Source organism: Pelecanus crispus, chromosome 1 (genome assembly GCF_030463565.1).
Source record: "Pelecanus crispus isolate bPelCri1 chromosome 1, bPelCri1.pri, whole genome shotgun sequence".
Classification (NCBI taxonomy): Eukaryota; Metazoa; Chordata; class Aves; order Pelecaniformes; family Pelecanidae; genus Pelecanus; species Pelecanus crispus.
Genome location: NC_134643.1, coordinates 181,702,951 through 181,718,183, shown reverse-complemented (window position 1 = coordinate 181,718,183; position 15,233 = coordinate 181,702,951). Strand labels below are relative to the sequence as shown.

Sequence of the window (15,233 nt, the reverse complement as noted above, 5' to 3'; positions counted from 1 at the left end):
CCATTAAAAATAATTTGGGAACAAAACCATTCTCTGTGTCTTGGAAAAAATGCCCCCCTTTACCCACTCAGAGTATCAGGATCCCACAGCAGTCAAACCTGTTGATGGCATCAACAAAAACTGAATCGCTAAAAAGCATAAGGCTGACTTAGAGAAAGACAAAAAAAGAGCTTAGGGATCGATACGACCACTTCTTTGAGGTCAATTAGAAAGGGACATTATGTACACATTTACAATAAATACATAATGGTGATAAGTAATCACCATTTAGAAGACTTGCCCTTCACTCTGCCAGTCAAAGGAAGCACAGGCCGTGAATAACGGCCCTATGATGATGCCTCACAAAACAGTTCGGTTATCCAGACTGGCAAAGTCATGAATGGCTTAATACAAACTGTACGGAAAAATTCACCGGTGTGAAACGCAAACAAACAGAGTAAGTACGTATCTTCGTACTTGTTGTGCTAACACCGTTATTCCCCTTTCTCACCTTCCAACCCCTTTTGCCCAAGCCAAAAAAGTGACTACAAACTCGGGACTAGGTGACAGTGGGAGTGGTAATTCCACACAAAAGTCTCCTCTGCCACATCCACATTGAAGAGTAGGAAGTCTACAGCCAAGGATCATCAGCTGAGCTATTTAGTCGATCTAGAGCACTAAGATGGTGTATAAAGAGGAAAGCAATCTCTACTAGATGAGTAGTATCCAAATCTGTCACTCATTCACTAGAAACAGGTAGACTTTTGCAGGCACTTAATGCCAATTTCAGCACTGAAGATGTCTTTCAAGGATGGGAAAGATTGCCTGAGAATAGGAAATGGTTTGCACGAGAAGGTGGAAGCGAAGCCTGGAAGGTTTGCAGAGCCTCTGTGGGATAGTAATTGCTGAGGCAAACTTAAGCTGAACACAGCACTCAGTTTGTTAAATAAATCAAAATGCAAGCTAATTCTAGTTTCAGTGTAACCCTATAAGCATATAGTTCCAGATATTCAAATGAACTAAGGAACTCTTCCCTGTCCTTAGGGCCCACTGTTTCAACTTAGCTGGCATACTCCAAGCTGGCACTACACGGGCAGAAACACTTGGACACCTTAAGTACCATACCACCTCACCAGCGAGGGGTAAGCACTCACCGTAGGGTATTTAGTCTTCTAGCTCAAACCGAAGCACTGAAAGAGGTAAGACATGGTAGCACCTACTCATTACTTTCATTGATTCCAAGAGGAGGTCTGAACCCAGATTTTCCAAATCCGAATTTTTTAGTTTAACTGAGGGAAGGAGAAAGGTCGTTTTGGAGGAAGGAAGGAAGGAGTCTCTGTCTCCTTGTAAACTGTCTCACTGGGCAACCCTTTCTGAACCGTGAGCCACCATGTGCCACACCCCAGGTGAGCAGCCTAAGAGCCCATCTGCAGAGTCACTCTCTTCTCTATAGCCCATACAACAGGTACTGACTATAGTCACTGCCTGATCTACGTTCGCATTTCACATACAGGAAAATGAAGCCTAAGTTACTAAACCCAGAGGAGAGTTCACGGTTTGAGGATTTAGCCCATACCGAACAAATTCTATAATTTAAACTTTTTGCAGCTTAATTATATTGAGAAACCATTAGACATTTTAAAGAATTAGAACATTGAACTGTTAAATATTAGGCACATGACCCGTACCTAATGTAAAGGAAGTGTCTAAAAATGTCCTCAGAAAAATTTAGTAGAAAAACAGGTGTAGGAGAGAATTCAAATGTGACCCATAAGGCCCCAGTATTTAGAAATGAATTGGGATCAGTTCATTCCTTTCCCATGGGGTAACTTGTATAAATGTAATTCTATGGTTTCATAAAACCAGGTCAAGTTTCTGTCCCTTGAGGTCCTTTGGCAATTTGAAGCATGGCAGCACTTTTTCCTGGCTACAAGTTCAAATCTGCATGCGTTCTGGATTTGTGAAAGGAAACGATTAGCCAAGCTGAAGAGAGACCCATCCCGATTACAGCACACCTTCCACACAGAAAACTACTTACAGGGGTGAAACACAATTTCACAAAACAGTATTTAGAACGAGTTGGCTCTTTTCATTTAAGCTGATGAAAATGCCTGCGTTTTTCACCTCTAAAAAAATAAATATTTTTCTTTCATCAGCTGGCACACCAAATAAAAGAGCAGACGACCTTATCACATAACAATGCCAGCAGTTTTAACTGACGACATCCTTCTCCTTTAATGTCAAGATGTTTTACTCATGTAGTCATACTTTGGAATATTTGTGAATACATGTATGTTCACAATGTATTTCATAACTATTATTTTATTACCTTTCATGATATCATTGTATTACCCTAATTTAAGCAATAAAACATGTAAAATAAGATGCAACGAGACAAAATCATAGAAGAGGTCACCAGAAAAGATGAAACCTGTACTTGGCAGACCCACATGAGCAAAGGCTCAGCAGTAGCTAACTAAATGCCATGGAGGCTCCACTCCTGCAGGAACAACCTGAAATTACTGTGTTTACATCATGTCCCATGCACTCTGTACTACAGTCTGAACTTCGTTTCAATGAGGCCAGAATGATAATGGGTTGAGTCTGACCACTCAACTGAGCAACACAAATCCACCTGTATGGGACCATACTCCTTCTGGGTCTACTAAAGCTTCCTCAGCCTACGTAAAGGGTATATTGGCCACGCAAACATCTTCTAATGCATGCCTGTAAGTCCATGTGCAGGCCAAAGCCCAGGAGGCACCAAGGACCGCCCCATCTCAGCCCACCGGTAGACCCATCTCTGCAGGACGCGTAGACCCATCTCTGCAGGACACGTAGACCCATCTCTGCAGGACGCGTAGACCCATCTCTGCAGGACGCGTAGACCCATCTCTGCAGGACGCGTAGACCCATCTCTGCAGGAACCTCCCCACAGGGACAGACACCAAGGGAGCTTTTAACAGCGGATTCAGAGTGGAGGAAGGGTAACAGACAAAGAAATTCAGGGCCTTTAAGCAAATTACTTTCTCAGTGTGTGAACCTGAGATCTACACACTATGGAGGTGGGCTGCCTCTTCTGAAGATAAATTCCACCCTTTCCTCCACTCTACCAGAATGATGCCAGAGAAGCTCTGAACGGTAAAATCTGTTGAAAGTTTATTAATTCTTAGCCACATCCCACCTGTTGTACCTTGAGGTGGCCTCACGCCAATCCAACAGCTGTGGCTATACCCAAACATCTCCACTAAAAACCTCATTGATGCCCTCCCCAGGAAATGTTATGACCCCTTCCTTAAACAATTTGCACATGTGCTCCTGAAACAGCTATATGCTGTACATTAGTACTTCTAATACATTTTCCTCATACCTTCTCAAAAATTTATTTTACACACAGCTATACTTTAAACTATAAATTACTGTAGCAGGAGCTTTGTTTTCTAGTACTATCTTTATTTTTGACACGGTATTTTAGCAGTAAATTAACTTTAAAGGGAATCAGTAAAATCATAAGCTATCTACAATACCCAATAATTTAAGACATAATAATTTGTTAGCATTTCATGTTTATTTTTTAATGTGGCCTGTTAAAAGCTATGAGTATCACCTTTAAAAAAAAAAAAAAACCACCAAAACCAACTGATCCTGCTTTGAATTAGAACAATGTACAACAAAATCTGCAACAGAATTGTGGCATTGGTCATTAGTGGTAGACAGAGACGCAGAGAAATAATAAAATCCTACTTATCATCCACACTGTAAGAACTCTTCTAACAAGCTAAGAGAAATACATTTAAATAAAAAAGAGAACATATGACTTTTCATTTGTATCAGTCCTTATTATACACTTAATACCACCTGAGGTATTTTCCTTTCCCCCCCCTTTTTTTTTTTAGCTTTTAAGCAGAAATTTAAGGAAACAGAAAACAATTGGAAAATGGTTTCACTTCCTTCCCACCAAACTATCAGTGAGTATCAGAACTAGAATGTGAAAAGTGACAGCCATGGCACACATCTTGGAAGTGCTCATTCCCTTCAAAAAAAGATAGGCTGCTTCTGTGCTACAAAAATGAATACAAAAAATCCCAGCAAGGGGTACGAAGCCACAGGTTATACCAAATTCTGATACTCATTCCTGCCAAGATCTTGCCCTGGTTTCGTAAAATTAATTAATACAAAAGAAGAAAATACTTACAAAAATGTTAAAAAATGCATCATGAATCTACTTTATGCAACAAGTGTTAATTTACAGGACACTAAATGTAAAGCATTTTTTCAGTGCTTGCAAACCGCACCTACAAATGCAAGAAAGTATACAGTAAGACAGCTTCCTACCAAAGATGTCAACTGATTCTTTTATAGCAATTCCAAATATATTTTGCATACGCTTGGTTTAAAAGATGTATGTAGGCTATTGAAAGCAACAGGACTATCCACATTCTTAAAGTTAAGCATATGGTTTAAAACCACAGCATTTTTATTTTAATGTAAATAGCTGAGTCCTACAGGTGACCTTCTCCAACAAAGAAAGGTTTTTACAGCAGGCCAGGAGACTGGAAACAAATTATATGCTTCGTAGACAGATAACACTGGCATCCACTAAAACATGATATAAACCCAATTAAAATATTAAGTTTATATTTTTACTACATTTGGAAAAGTATCATTCAAAAATAAGAGCTGTAGCAATGTTTTTTAAAGAATGCTCAAACTATTAATAAGCCCTGACTAGATTTATCACCGATAAAAATGTAATGCATTGTTTGTATTTCTCCTAAAAACAGCACCTATAACCTGAACGCAGCTTTTTTCTGTCCCATACATAAAACCATGACCTAGCTCTTTAATAAAAGCAAAAAATATTCATTAGTAAGTATGAGAACAACATGAAATCAAGGTTACGAAAGATTTAATTAAATAGTAATAAAATACATATTTATGTATTACCTGTTCCCTTTATAGTTTACTTTATATAACTACTTTCTTTTTGGTCCCTTACAATTGTTTTATGCAAGATGAAAAAGCCAAGCATTTCCCAAAAGTAAGATTTAAAAATAATTTCTATCATACAACAATGTGTAAATACAAGGACATTCTGAGAGACGTGTCCTGAACAACAGCTTTTGGTCCAAACATAACATACCTATTACCTGTTCTCAGTACGGTATCGTTAACAAGTGCTCTAACATGAACGTTACTCAGAGTTATGAACTTCAATCATGACATCGTAATGTTACAAATACATTTTAGCTGTGAATTATGCTAAAATGTTTGCAGCAATCCCACGTACTCCCCTTCTTCCCCCTTCTCCCCGGACCCATCCAGTTCCAGTATGCCACTGTTATTTTGTCAGCCAGGTAGTCTGTACGCACACCTATGTATGGCCCTCTCAGTTAGTCATACAATCTAGGGAACAAATCAAACATAAAAAATACATGTCTTGGTAGTTAAGGTGCCCTTTTTTTCAGTACTTTTAGTATGACATAAAAGTATAATGTGAATAAGAAAACTAGTCTGGAAGCTTTGCTTGAACCCGAGCTTGTTTTGGATCAAAAGGAATTTAGGCAGAATTTAGCCATTTGGCTAATTTAGAGAATAATTCTATAAATTCTAAGGATGAATAAAATTTCATGACCAAAACATCCTCTTATTTTAATGGAAAAAGAACACCCAGTTAGTGTGGCGAGGTGCACCGGGAAATTTTGCTTGCACCTGCTCCACTGTTTCTGGACTATGGCTGATTGCAGCCTTCCAGTGGACATAAAATCCCACTGTTTGATATTTGTAACAAAAAATATATTTCTTTTTTCACACTGAAATAACTTTCTTCTTCACGAGGAAGATGCAAAGTATACGGGATGCAAAGAAAATATCTACAGTACATTAGTTTGGGAGTGATCAGGGTACTTTTAAACAGAATAATGAACAGAAAGGTATGTAGGTGTTACCCACACAAGTATTCTCAGGGGTGCACAATAAAAACTTCAGCCTGTTTTATTACATCAAAAGCTTAATATTAACAACATTAAAAAAGAGGTTTATACTATTTTAGAATGTTTCCATTTATTCCTAATAAACTGTTTGGATACACACAATTTACAAGATCTTTCGAAACAATTCTGCAAATAGTATTGTATATATTCATACACCTGCCACAGGAGGATGTTGACTCTAAATGTAATTATCACAAAACATCATTTAAAGCAATGTGAACTGAAATACATTTTGTGATCCATTTCCTCAATCACAACTCATGCAAGCAGTTTCATTAGTTTTGGTGAATGCATCCTGAACTGCCGCTCAGGATCCTTTCAGTCTCTTAAAGGAGACCTATGGAAATTCACAGCAGAGATTGCAAGTATTCAGTATTTACGGAGTTATCCTTCCCTGCTGTAGTTTCCCAGCTCATTGCTATCAGTGATTTAGAGTAAAGAATTCCAAACTGGGATGTAACTGTATGGTCAAAAGCTGATCCCTCCTCTCACGAAATTCAGTGACAGTATTTTTCTACTTTATGCTATAGAAAAAAATACTACTACCCTTTTTCTTTGTCTTCCATTAAAAAAAAAAAAAAGTTTTCAAACAGTTCACAGTTATTCACAGTTAATGCTAAAATTCCGTATTTAATAGATTACACTTCAATATTCTGGCACTGCTTGCGAAATGAAACATCAGCACTTGTTAGGAGATGCCCCCGGCTGAGCACCGTATCAGACAAATAAGCAGAACATAGTGGGTTAAGGATAAAGTTACTCCTCAAAGCAACCTGCATTTTATCATTTCAAGTCGCAGACATACCTTGATTCTAAATACAAAGATTTTTGGTTTATGTTTCAGGATTTTTGAAAATAATCTAAATGATAATGGAAAAAGAAAAATTCTTCCTTAATGCATGCTGGAGAAATTATCTATATATGAATTAACTCTCTGGATCATAATAGCTTTTTGCAGATGACTCTTCAGCTCTATCATTTAAATACGTATTTAGGCAACTAAAAATTTACTGTCAATTCATATCATGTCAGTCCACATTATGGCGCTGTTACAGTATGCACATTTAAAGATTATTGAAAAAATTACTGTTCATGTGCAGTATATAATTTGCAAAAGGTTAATAACTATTTTAAAACAATGAATGGAATTAAGTCATAATGCAAAGCAGATGCCCCAAATGTTATTTTTAAAAGAAAACATATTTAACTTATAAAAGAACAAAGAGGATCTAAATCCAGTCCTGTTGCTTAAAAACAGACAGGCATCGTGGTTGTTTCGGACTCTTGGTTTGCTGGCTCGTACAATTTTGATAAAACTCGGTAGTTTCTGACTGCTCCCTCTGCTATCCTGCAGCCAGAAATGAATTTTTACAGCTAAACTTGTAAAGCTCTTCCATGAAGAGGCAATACTGGCAACGCTGAAAGAGATTTACCTGTACCAGACCAGCAGAGATTGCATAAATAATTTAATATATCTACGACGTAGTTCAAAAGGAAAATATTAAAATGCAATCCAGTGTATGACAATTCTCTGCTGCATATGCAATTCACTATAGATGATGAATCGCAGCGATAGGCAAAAACAGCTGTCTGGAACGATCTAGTAACAGGAGAAAACAGAAGAAACACTAAATGGCAGTCAAACAAAATTATCATTTCCAACAAACATTCGGAATGCACTCCAGATTACAAAAGCCAGGGCAGACAAGTAGTGATGTAAAGATTACTTTAAGTGCATTTTGGTTCTACGGCGCTGAGGAGTCGCGGAGAAGAAGACCCCCACAGGGGGCACGCCGCGGGGCGCGGGCTCCCAGCATCCCGGGGGGATCAGCAGCCCCAGGCATCCCGCCCGCAGCTCCAGAAGGAGAGCGGAGGCCTAAAATGGGACTGAGCATCTGAACAGCGATAGCAACGGTTTGGGGAAATAACAAAGCTATCCGCCGTGCCTTCACACGGAGAACGTAAGTGAAGTTGGCGCAAATCTGACAACAAAACTGTGCGTTTTTATACAAACTACAGCTACCAGTAAAGGATTGCTAAAAAAAAAAAAAAAAAAACCACAAAACTTTACCAGTATTCATAGCTATAGGAGAAAGGAGGAGTTAATCAAATGGAATACTTCAGGAAAATCATGTGAAGCAATCAGGAAAAAATGTCCCCCTGCCCATCACCAGCAGCCCCTCTTGCGCAGGAACAGCACTGGCAGCGTTGCACAACGGGCAACCAGCGCTCGCTGGGGAGAAGCGTTCCCTTCCTCAAGTACGGATACTGGGCTACTGCCAGGGACTAAGCATCAGATGAAAGGGGCAAATAGTCTGTTCTGCTCTAACAAGTACGGTCCAAAGATCTCAGCTTCTAATTTACAGTATCTACCAATAAATAAATAGTGCAAGATGGATATTAAAGTTCTGTTACTGCGAGCGGCTGGAGTCTTTTAGGTTTTTTTTTTAAGTCTGAGGAAGCCACCTCCAAACCTTTTAATCCTTCTTTATAGTTACTACAATTTATCCCCTGGCCTTCCAGAAGTCGACTTGGCTTGTAAAACCTACCGTATTTCTGCTGATTATATTTTAGTAATCTGTGGCAAGAAGGAAGGTCATCAATATAAACCACAGATACCATATATGCGACATTCCTTCCAGCTGCGCTAGCTGACCTGCTCATTTAAAATACCTATGATCTGTACTAACCTATCTGGGTGAGGAACGCCTTTAATTAATACAAACAGAAAAAAACCTATGCAAGCGTGCAGCATTCAGCAAACAAGCACACGCGAGGTCCACGTAATGTGAGAGGAGCAGAAGCTAGCAAGGAGGGACTGAATAACTGCCGTGTAAGACAGGCTTTGAAGAGAATTGTTTCATGTTCGGCATCTTTCCCCCTTACACTCAAAAATCAATTAGGTTGTTTCCCAAAATTTGTAAATAGCTTCCAAACAGAGCAAATAATTCCCCGCCTTAAGTACGAATGTCAATGAACTCATTCAAAATCATCTTCAAATGTCAGAAAAGATTAACATATCCTGGCCACAGGAGGGAGGTCAGAAGAAGGCACACGCTTTTAGTCTCTGTTCGGGTGGGCACGATCCAAAGGCAGCCTAACTCTACGGGAAAACTCCACGGAGGGACCCAGCATGGTAAAATTCCACGACAAGTGCTCGAAACACAAGAGACCAGAAACAATCTGGGATCAATAGCTTCCAGGTCATTAATCCTAGGCAGGTGACATCCAGTGCACAGCTCGCTACTCTCTTTCATGCACACATTCAAGAAACCTGACTCGATTGGCATCTAGTAGCTTTAAATATTTTCCATGTTTTGCCTTTGTCCTTCCCCTATTTATTTGGCATATGGCTTTCTAGCATCCCATTAATGTCAAACCGTTTAATCGGAATGTAAGCTAAATGCACAGTTTGCTATTTCCTGGATTTCTGTTTGGCGACCAGTGCTTTTTTTATGAGGAAAATAAAAGCAAAGGTCAGTATGACCAGAAAAGAAAAGTCATCTTCCATAACGGAAGCTTATTTTTCCAGTGAACTGATACAGAAGCCTAATTTAGAAAAAGGTCCTTTAGTATCATGTTATTATTAGTAGTATCACAAATAAACACAGAAACCAATTCACTTTACAGACCTCTACATTAAGCATTCAATAGAAAATCCCTTGGCATTTTATTGATTTTTGTTTTATTGATTTTTTTAAATAGCAATATCACAGTTAAAATGTATCATTTTGGTGAAACACATCTAAAACTTTTCCATCTCGAAATAAGTTATTACAAATTATTTCCACAGCAACTGGCAACTAACGATTCAATCCATTTAAAGAACAACAAAAGTAATGGCTTTATTTGGATGCCTGTTTTGATTAAATAACGTATTAACCTTGATGAAGCTTTCCAAAAAGGGATTAGGGTATTCGAGTGCATCAGCTGATTACGAGACAAATATAACAGTGATAAGATGCTGGTTCAAAATTTTTGAATCTGATGAGTACAACAGTTTAGCTGCTAGGATGGAGTTGGCTCTTACAGCTTCCATCTCAACAGTAAGTGTCCACCCAGGATACAAAAAGACATCACCCGGCTAAAGTATGCAGTAACTGAGAGTCCGGAAAGGTCGCTTAAATCACTAAGCCGAGTAGATCAAAATATCCTGCGTAATTACTGTAATGTCAGAAATAATTTCAAATAATTTATTTGTAAGGAAAGAAGAATCAGAATGAAATGTATTGGAGGAGAAACCCAGAAAGTAAATACAGTTTTATCTTCTGATGATACCATCCATTTTGACCAAAACTCACTGACCCACTTTGCTTTATTCGTCTACACTGTAATAATATATTTTGCATACCTATTGTATATCCTTTCCATTAAGTTATTTGCTTAATGGATGTCTAAGTAAGTCTACTACAATTACGCTTTTTAAGGGTCAAATCCTATCCACTTCTGAACCCACTACTGTAATTTCTCCTACGCTGGATGGTAACGCAGCAGACCTCAGAAACAGCTGAAACACGGCTGATTCTGCGCTGTTGACATAATCAACCCATGTTACAACCGGGCTGCCAAACCCTTTTACAGCCCTGCCAAGTCCAGGAATTGGTGTCCCTGTACCCTCACCCTTCCCCTAAAATGAAAGTTTCTCTATTTTTTTTTTTAATTTCACACGTTCAAATTACAATTCACACAGTAGGGCTGTAGCAAAATAAAACTTCCATCAGTTTATTTTAAGGACCAAATCTTGGAACTCGTGCGGAGTTGTTACAAGTTACATGCCACACACCAAAAAAAAAAAAAAAAAAAAAAAAAAAATCGTCTGAGAGCAGCTATTAATATTCATGTTGATTCCACATGAAACAACAGCAGAGTTACCCCAGCAGCTACAGTTATGTCAGCGCTTGGAAGTTATTCCAGCCTGTTTTGTCCTGCTGCCCTGAATATTCAGGAACTTCCCCAACCCATCCAGCAGCAGCTACTGCAGAGTCAGTGCTTTGCTTCGCCTGGCTCCGTGCTGCGGAGCCCCAACCACCCCCCAGCCCACTCGGGCGGGGGGGAAGGAGGGAATGTCACCCCCCCCCCCCCCCCCCGCCATTGGGAAGGGAAGGAGCGCGGCACCGCCTGGGGTCGATTCCCCCACGTGCTGGCTGCTGCTGCACCTTGAGAGCTTGACAATAGGAAAGTGAAACGAGCCCGGGCTCTTTATTTGCGTGTACGGGAAGCAGCAGCGGGACTTTGCCCACCGCCTCGCCCGCGGCCAGCCGTCCCTCGCCGTGAAGTTGCCACCAGCGCGGCAGAACCAGAGCCCCCCCCCCCCCCCCCCCCGCCCGAGGCAGGGGGAGCCCCCGGGAACTGGAGGCGCTTCCGACCGCTCTGATCTCGGGGTCACGGCAGTTATGCGATCCCTTCTCCTTATCAAGCAGATTCAGCCCTGGAACCTACAGATGGAGAGATAACAGCCCCACGCTTTCGCCCTCAGTTACAAAGCAGGCTGCTATTTGCGGCAGGAATTTCCTCTTTTGCCAGCTCCTTCTCCCCCCCCGCCCCCCCCCTCAGCAACACCCCTCCCCGGTTGTGCCAACTTTGGGGGTTCACCTCTCCTCCGCGGGTGCCCCCCCCCCCCCCGACCCGCGGGGTGAGCGGGCAGGGGAGCGCGGCGGTACCCGCGCACCGCCCGCGGCCGCGGCGCTGCCCCCCCCGCCCCCGCCGCCGCGCCCGCGTTATGCTGCGCGGTAACGCGGCTCAGCCTTCCCAAATCCCCTCCGCGCTCCCGCTGCCCGCCTCGCCTCCTCCCTGGCTGGCGGAGGCCGGGAGCTGCTCGCACCTGCTCCTCGGGGACCGACACCCCCCCCACCCCCGACCCCAACCGGGGGGGGGGGGGGGGAAGCAGGCCAGCCCGGCCGCCTGGCACCTCTCCCCGCTACCCCAAAGCAAACCGGCCGCCGCCACCACCTCCTCCTCCTCTTCCTCCTCCTCCTCCTCGTCTTCCCGCCCTCCCGCCCCCCGTCCCCGTTCGCCATGTGGCAACTGCCTCATAGACCCGTACAAAAAGTGCACGTGCCCCTTCGGATACATGACAGCAGCTGATGGCCCAGCGGCCTCCATCCGCCCGGGGCAGGGCCCTCCGCCCGCCGGCTCCGCGCTCCATCCCATTTAGGCGAAACCCGAGTGCCTCCCCCCCCCCAGCACCGCTCCCCGCCCACTCCTGTGCACCCTTCGGGCTGCCCGTTTTAAAGATACACCCAGGGATAAACTTGAGGGGGGGGGGGGGGGGGAACCGGTCAGAAAGCACTTTTTAGCCCCGCCGCTTCTCCTCCCCCGCCGCCCCGGCCCTCCGCTGCGCTGCCCGCGGCCGCCCCGGCCCACCGGCACGCCTCGGCCGGGGGGAGAGCAGGGGACGACGCTTGCACGACACGGGGGGGGCAGAAACACCCCCTCCCCTCCCTCAGTCCCACCAAGAAGCGGCGCAGCCGGCTGCGGAGGAGGGCGGCTGGCTGCCGGGGCAGCGAGGGAGGAGGGGGCGAGGGCATGCGGCGGCGGGGCCGCGGGCCGCCCCCCGCCCGGGACCGGCGCGGTGGCAGCGGGAAGCGGCGCAGCGCCCGCCCGGGCCGCACGGCGCGGGGGTGGGACGGGGGCGGCGGCGGCGGCGGCGGGGGGGGGGGCGGGGGGTGCGTGTGCCTTGCGGCCGTTACCTGGCGTTGGTGCAGTCGTTGTAGAGGGTCTCGAAATCCTTCCTGGAGATGAGTTTGCAGCGGTTGACCCCGGGCTGGATGGCCCCCAGCCCCCTCAGGATGCGGACCTGCTCCACGTTGCAGACCACGGGCGTGATCTCCAGCCGCTTCAGCTTGGTGTAGACCGTGTGCAAGCCCCCCACCAAGTGCTTCAGGAAGAGGTCGAAAGCCTGGGGCAGGCAGATGAGCTCGCAGCCCTCCACGGTGAAGGAGGCCACTTTGGCCCCCCTCAGATCCACCATCTTGCACTCGTTATTCTGGGGGGTGTTCTCCACCGGGGACGGGGTCGAGTACACGGGCTTGCCGGGCAGGCTGCTGGCCGCGCTGGCCGCGCTGGCATTGGGAGTGGAGGTGCCGCCGCTGCCGCTGCCGCCGCCGCCGCCGCCGCCGCCGCCGCTGCCGCCGCCGCCGCCGCCGCCGGTGCCCAGGCTGGGGCTGCCGCCGCCGCTGCCGCCGCCGCTGCCGTTACCGCCGCCGCCGCTGGTGGTGGAGGTGACTGTGGCCGCCGCCGCCGCCGCCGCTGCTGCGATGGGCTCCGGCCGGAATAGGTTTGTCCCCGAAGCGGCCGGCGGGGGAGCGATGGACGGAGACGTAGAGGAGGTGGCCGACGAGGAGGTGGTGGTGGTGGTGGTGCAGGCGGCAGAAGTTGAGACCGGAGGCTGAGGGGGGACCAGCTGGGTCGGAGGGATCAAAGCAGCCGGTACGGCCATGGTCACATATACGGCGGAGGGGGCAGGGGGAGGGGGGGGAAAGTTCCCACACACACACGCAGGGGAAAGGGGAAAAATTTAAAAAAAAAAAAAAGAGAGGAGGAAAGGAGAGAAGGGAGGAGGGGGGGAGGAGAAGAAGGGGGGGATAACCCCGGATCAGGTGCTGCGGCGAGCGAGAGAGCAGGGGGCAGAGTGAGAGAGAGAAATGCACAAAGTGTCCCGCAAGTGGGGACGGAGGAGGAGGAGGAGGAGGAGAAGTCCGCTCCGGGCGGCGGGGCTGGGGCCGAGGGGAGGGGGAGGGCAGTTTCTTTTTGTGGTCCTTGCTCTAGCACCACGCTAAAGACGAAGGTGAAAAGGAGGAGGTTTGAAGGACTTCGGTTCTCTCTGGCAAGTACATTGATCAAAGATTGAGAGGGGAATGACAGAGAGAAAATGAGCTGGGAAGTGCTGGCTGCCGCCGCCGCCGCTGCTCGCTCGCTCGCTGGACGAGTTGTTGTTGTCACACGGTGCGGAGGGGAGGAGCTCCGGCAACTTGAAATACCCTTTGAAGCAGCAAAAGGCTCACTCACTAGTATTAACCCAAATTATCCAACCAGGAACCCGGAGCAGGGAAACAGAGGGAGAGAGGGAGAGAAGTCCCTCTTCCCTCCCCCCCCGCCCCCCCCTTCAGGAACCGTTAGATTACATGTTTCATATTTCACCCCACCAGAGACGAGATGTAATTTTCCCAGCCCTTTTCAGCAGCCGCTTGTCAACACAGTTTGCGGAGAAACGCGAGCGTCCCCGGCGTTCCCCCGAAAGCCGGGCGGCGGCGGGGAAGCCGGGGCGCGGGCCGGGGGCTGGCTTCGCACCTTGGGGCCGGGGCGGGGGCTCCCGCGGGCAAACGCAGCAACCTGCGGGGGGGGGGGTCTGCTGCTCTGCCTCCTGCTGCTGCTGCTGTTCCCCCGGGACCACGGACGCTCCTCCCGGCGGGGTGGGAGCTGCCGCCTGAGGGTCCGGCGGGACAGCGCCCACCGCCCTTTTGTTGCGCGGGGCGCGCCAGGGCAGCCCCAGCGGCCGCGCATCACGGGGGGACGCGGCGCCGCGGGTCACGCCGTCGAGAAACCGCGGTGGGGGGGGGGGGGGTGCTGGGCTGCGGCGGCACCGAAGTAACTTAGGAGAGGGGGAGGCGGGCGGCCCGCCCCGCGCAACAGGTGGCGGAGGCCGCGCAGAGGCCGCGCAGCGCCGTCCCGGGCATCCCCCCCCCGCGCGCCAGGTAGCGCGGAAAGTGGGCTGCTGCGCTGTGCCGCGCATGCGCAGCGGCGCCGGCGGGCAGGACGTACCGCGCCTGGCGTGGCGGGGCGCCGCGCGCTACCTGCCCGCCGCCCCGGGCGGAGGGGGGTGCAGTTCCCACGCGTGTTTGGGCGGCTGGCTTGCGTGGGGTGCCAGGGCCAGTCGGGGCAGCCGAGCGCTTTGTCCTGCCTGTCTTCAGGGCGCTTCGCTTTTTTTTTTTTTTTTTTTTTTACAAAAAGGTGTAAAGAAATGGCCATCGGTACAGATTTTGGGGGGGGGGGGGGGGGTGTCTGCACAAACAGCGTTTGGTGCGTGCGTAATTCTTCCAGTTTTAAAAATAGACACCGTGTGTGTAATTAATTGTGATGGATGGATGTGCCCATAGCTGCGCTTTTTCAAAATGTGTACTATTATGCGAGATATGACTCACGGGATGACACATCCACAGCGCGGATAATCTCCACTGTAGTAATTCCGTGCAGGGGAATTTCCACATTACCAGATACGAACTACTCGCACATTAGCTCCTTGCTTATTGGGCGTCAAGTTTA

At 46.9% G+C, this 15,233-nt stretch overlaps 1 protein-coding gene across 1 annotated transcript in view; it reads right to left on the bottom strand.

Annotated features, from left to right (window-relative positions):
• The window catches only part of DACH1 (dachshund family transcription factor 1), a 338,069-nt gene extending 324,659 nt beyond the window's left edge, over nt 1-13,410 (bottom strand). The window contains exon 1 of the mRNA XM_075716535.1: nt 12,662-13,410. Within this exon, the coding sequence (XP_075572650.1) occupies nt 12,662-13,410 (749 nt within the window). The remainder of the gene's footprint in view (nt 1-12,661) is intronic.
• Between the last annotated feature and the right edge of the window lie 1,823 nt (nt 13,411-15,233).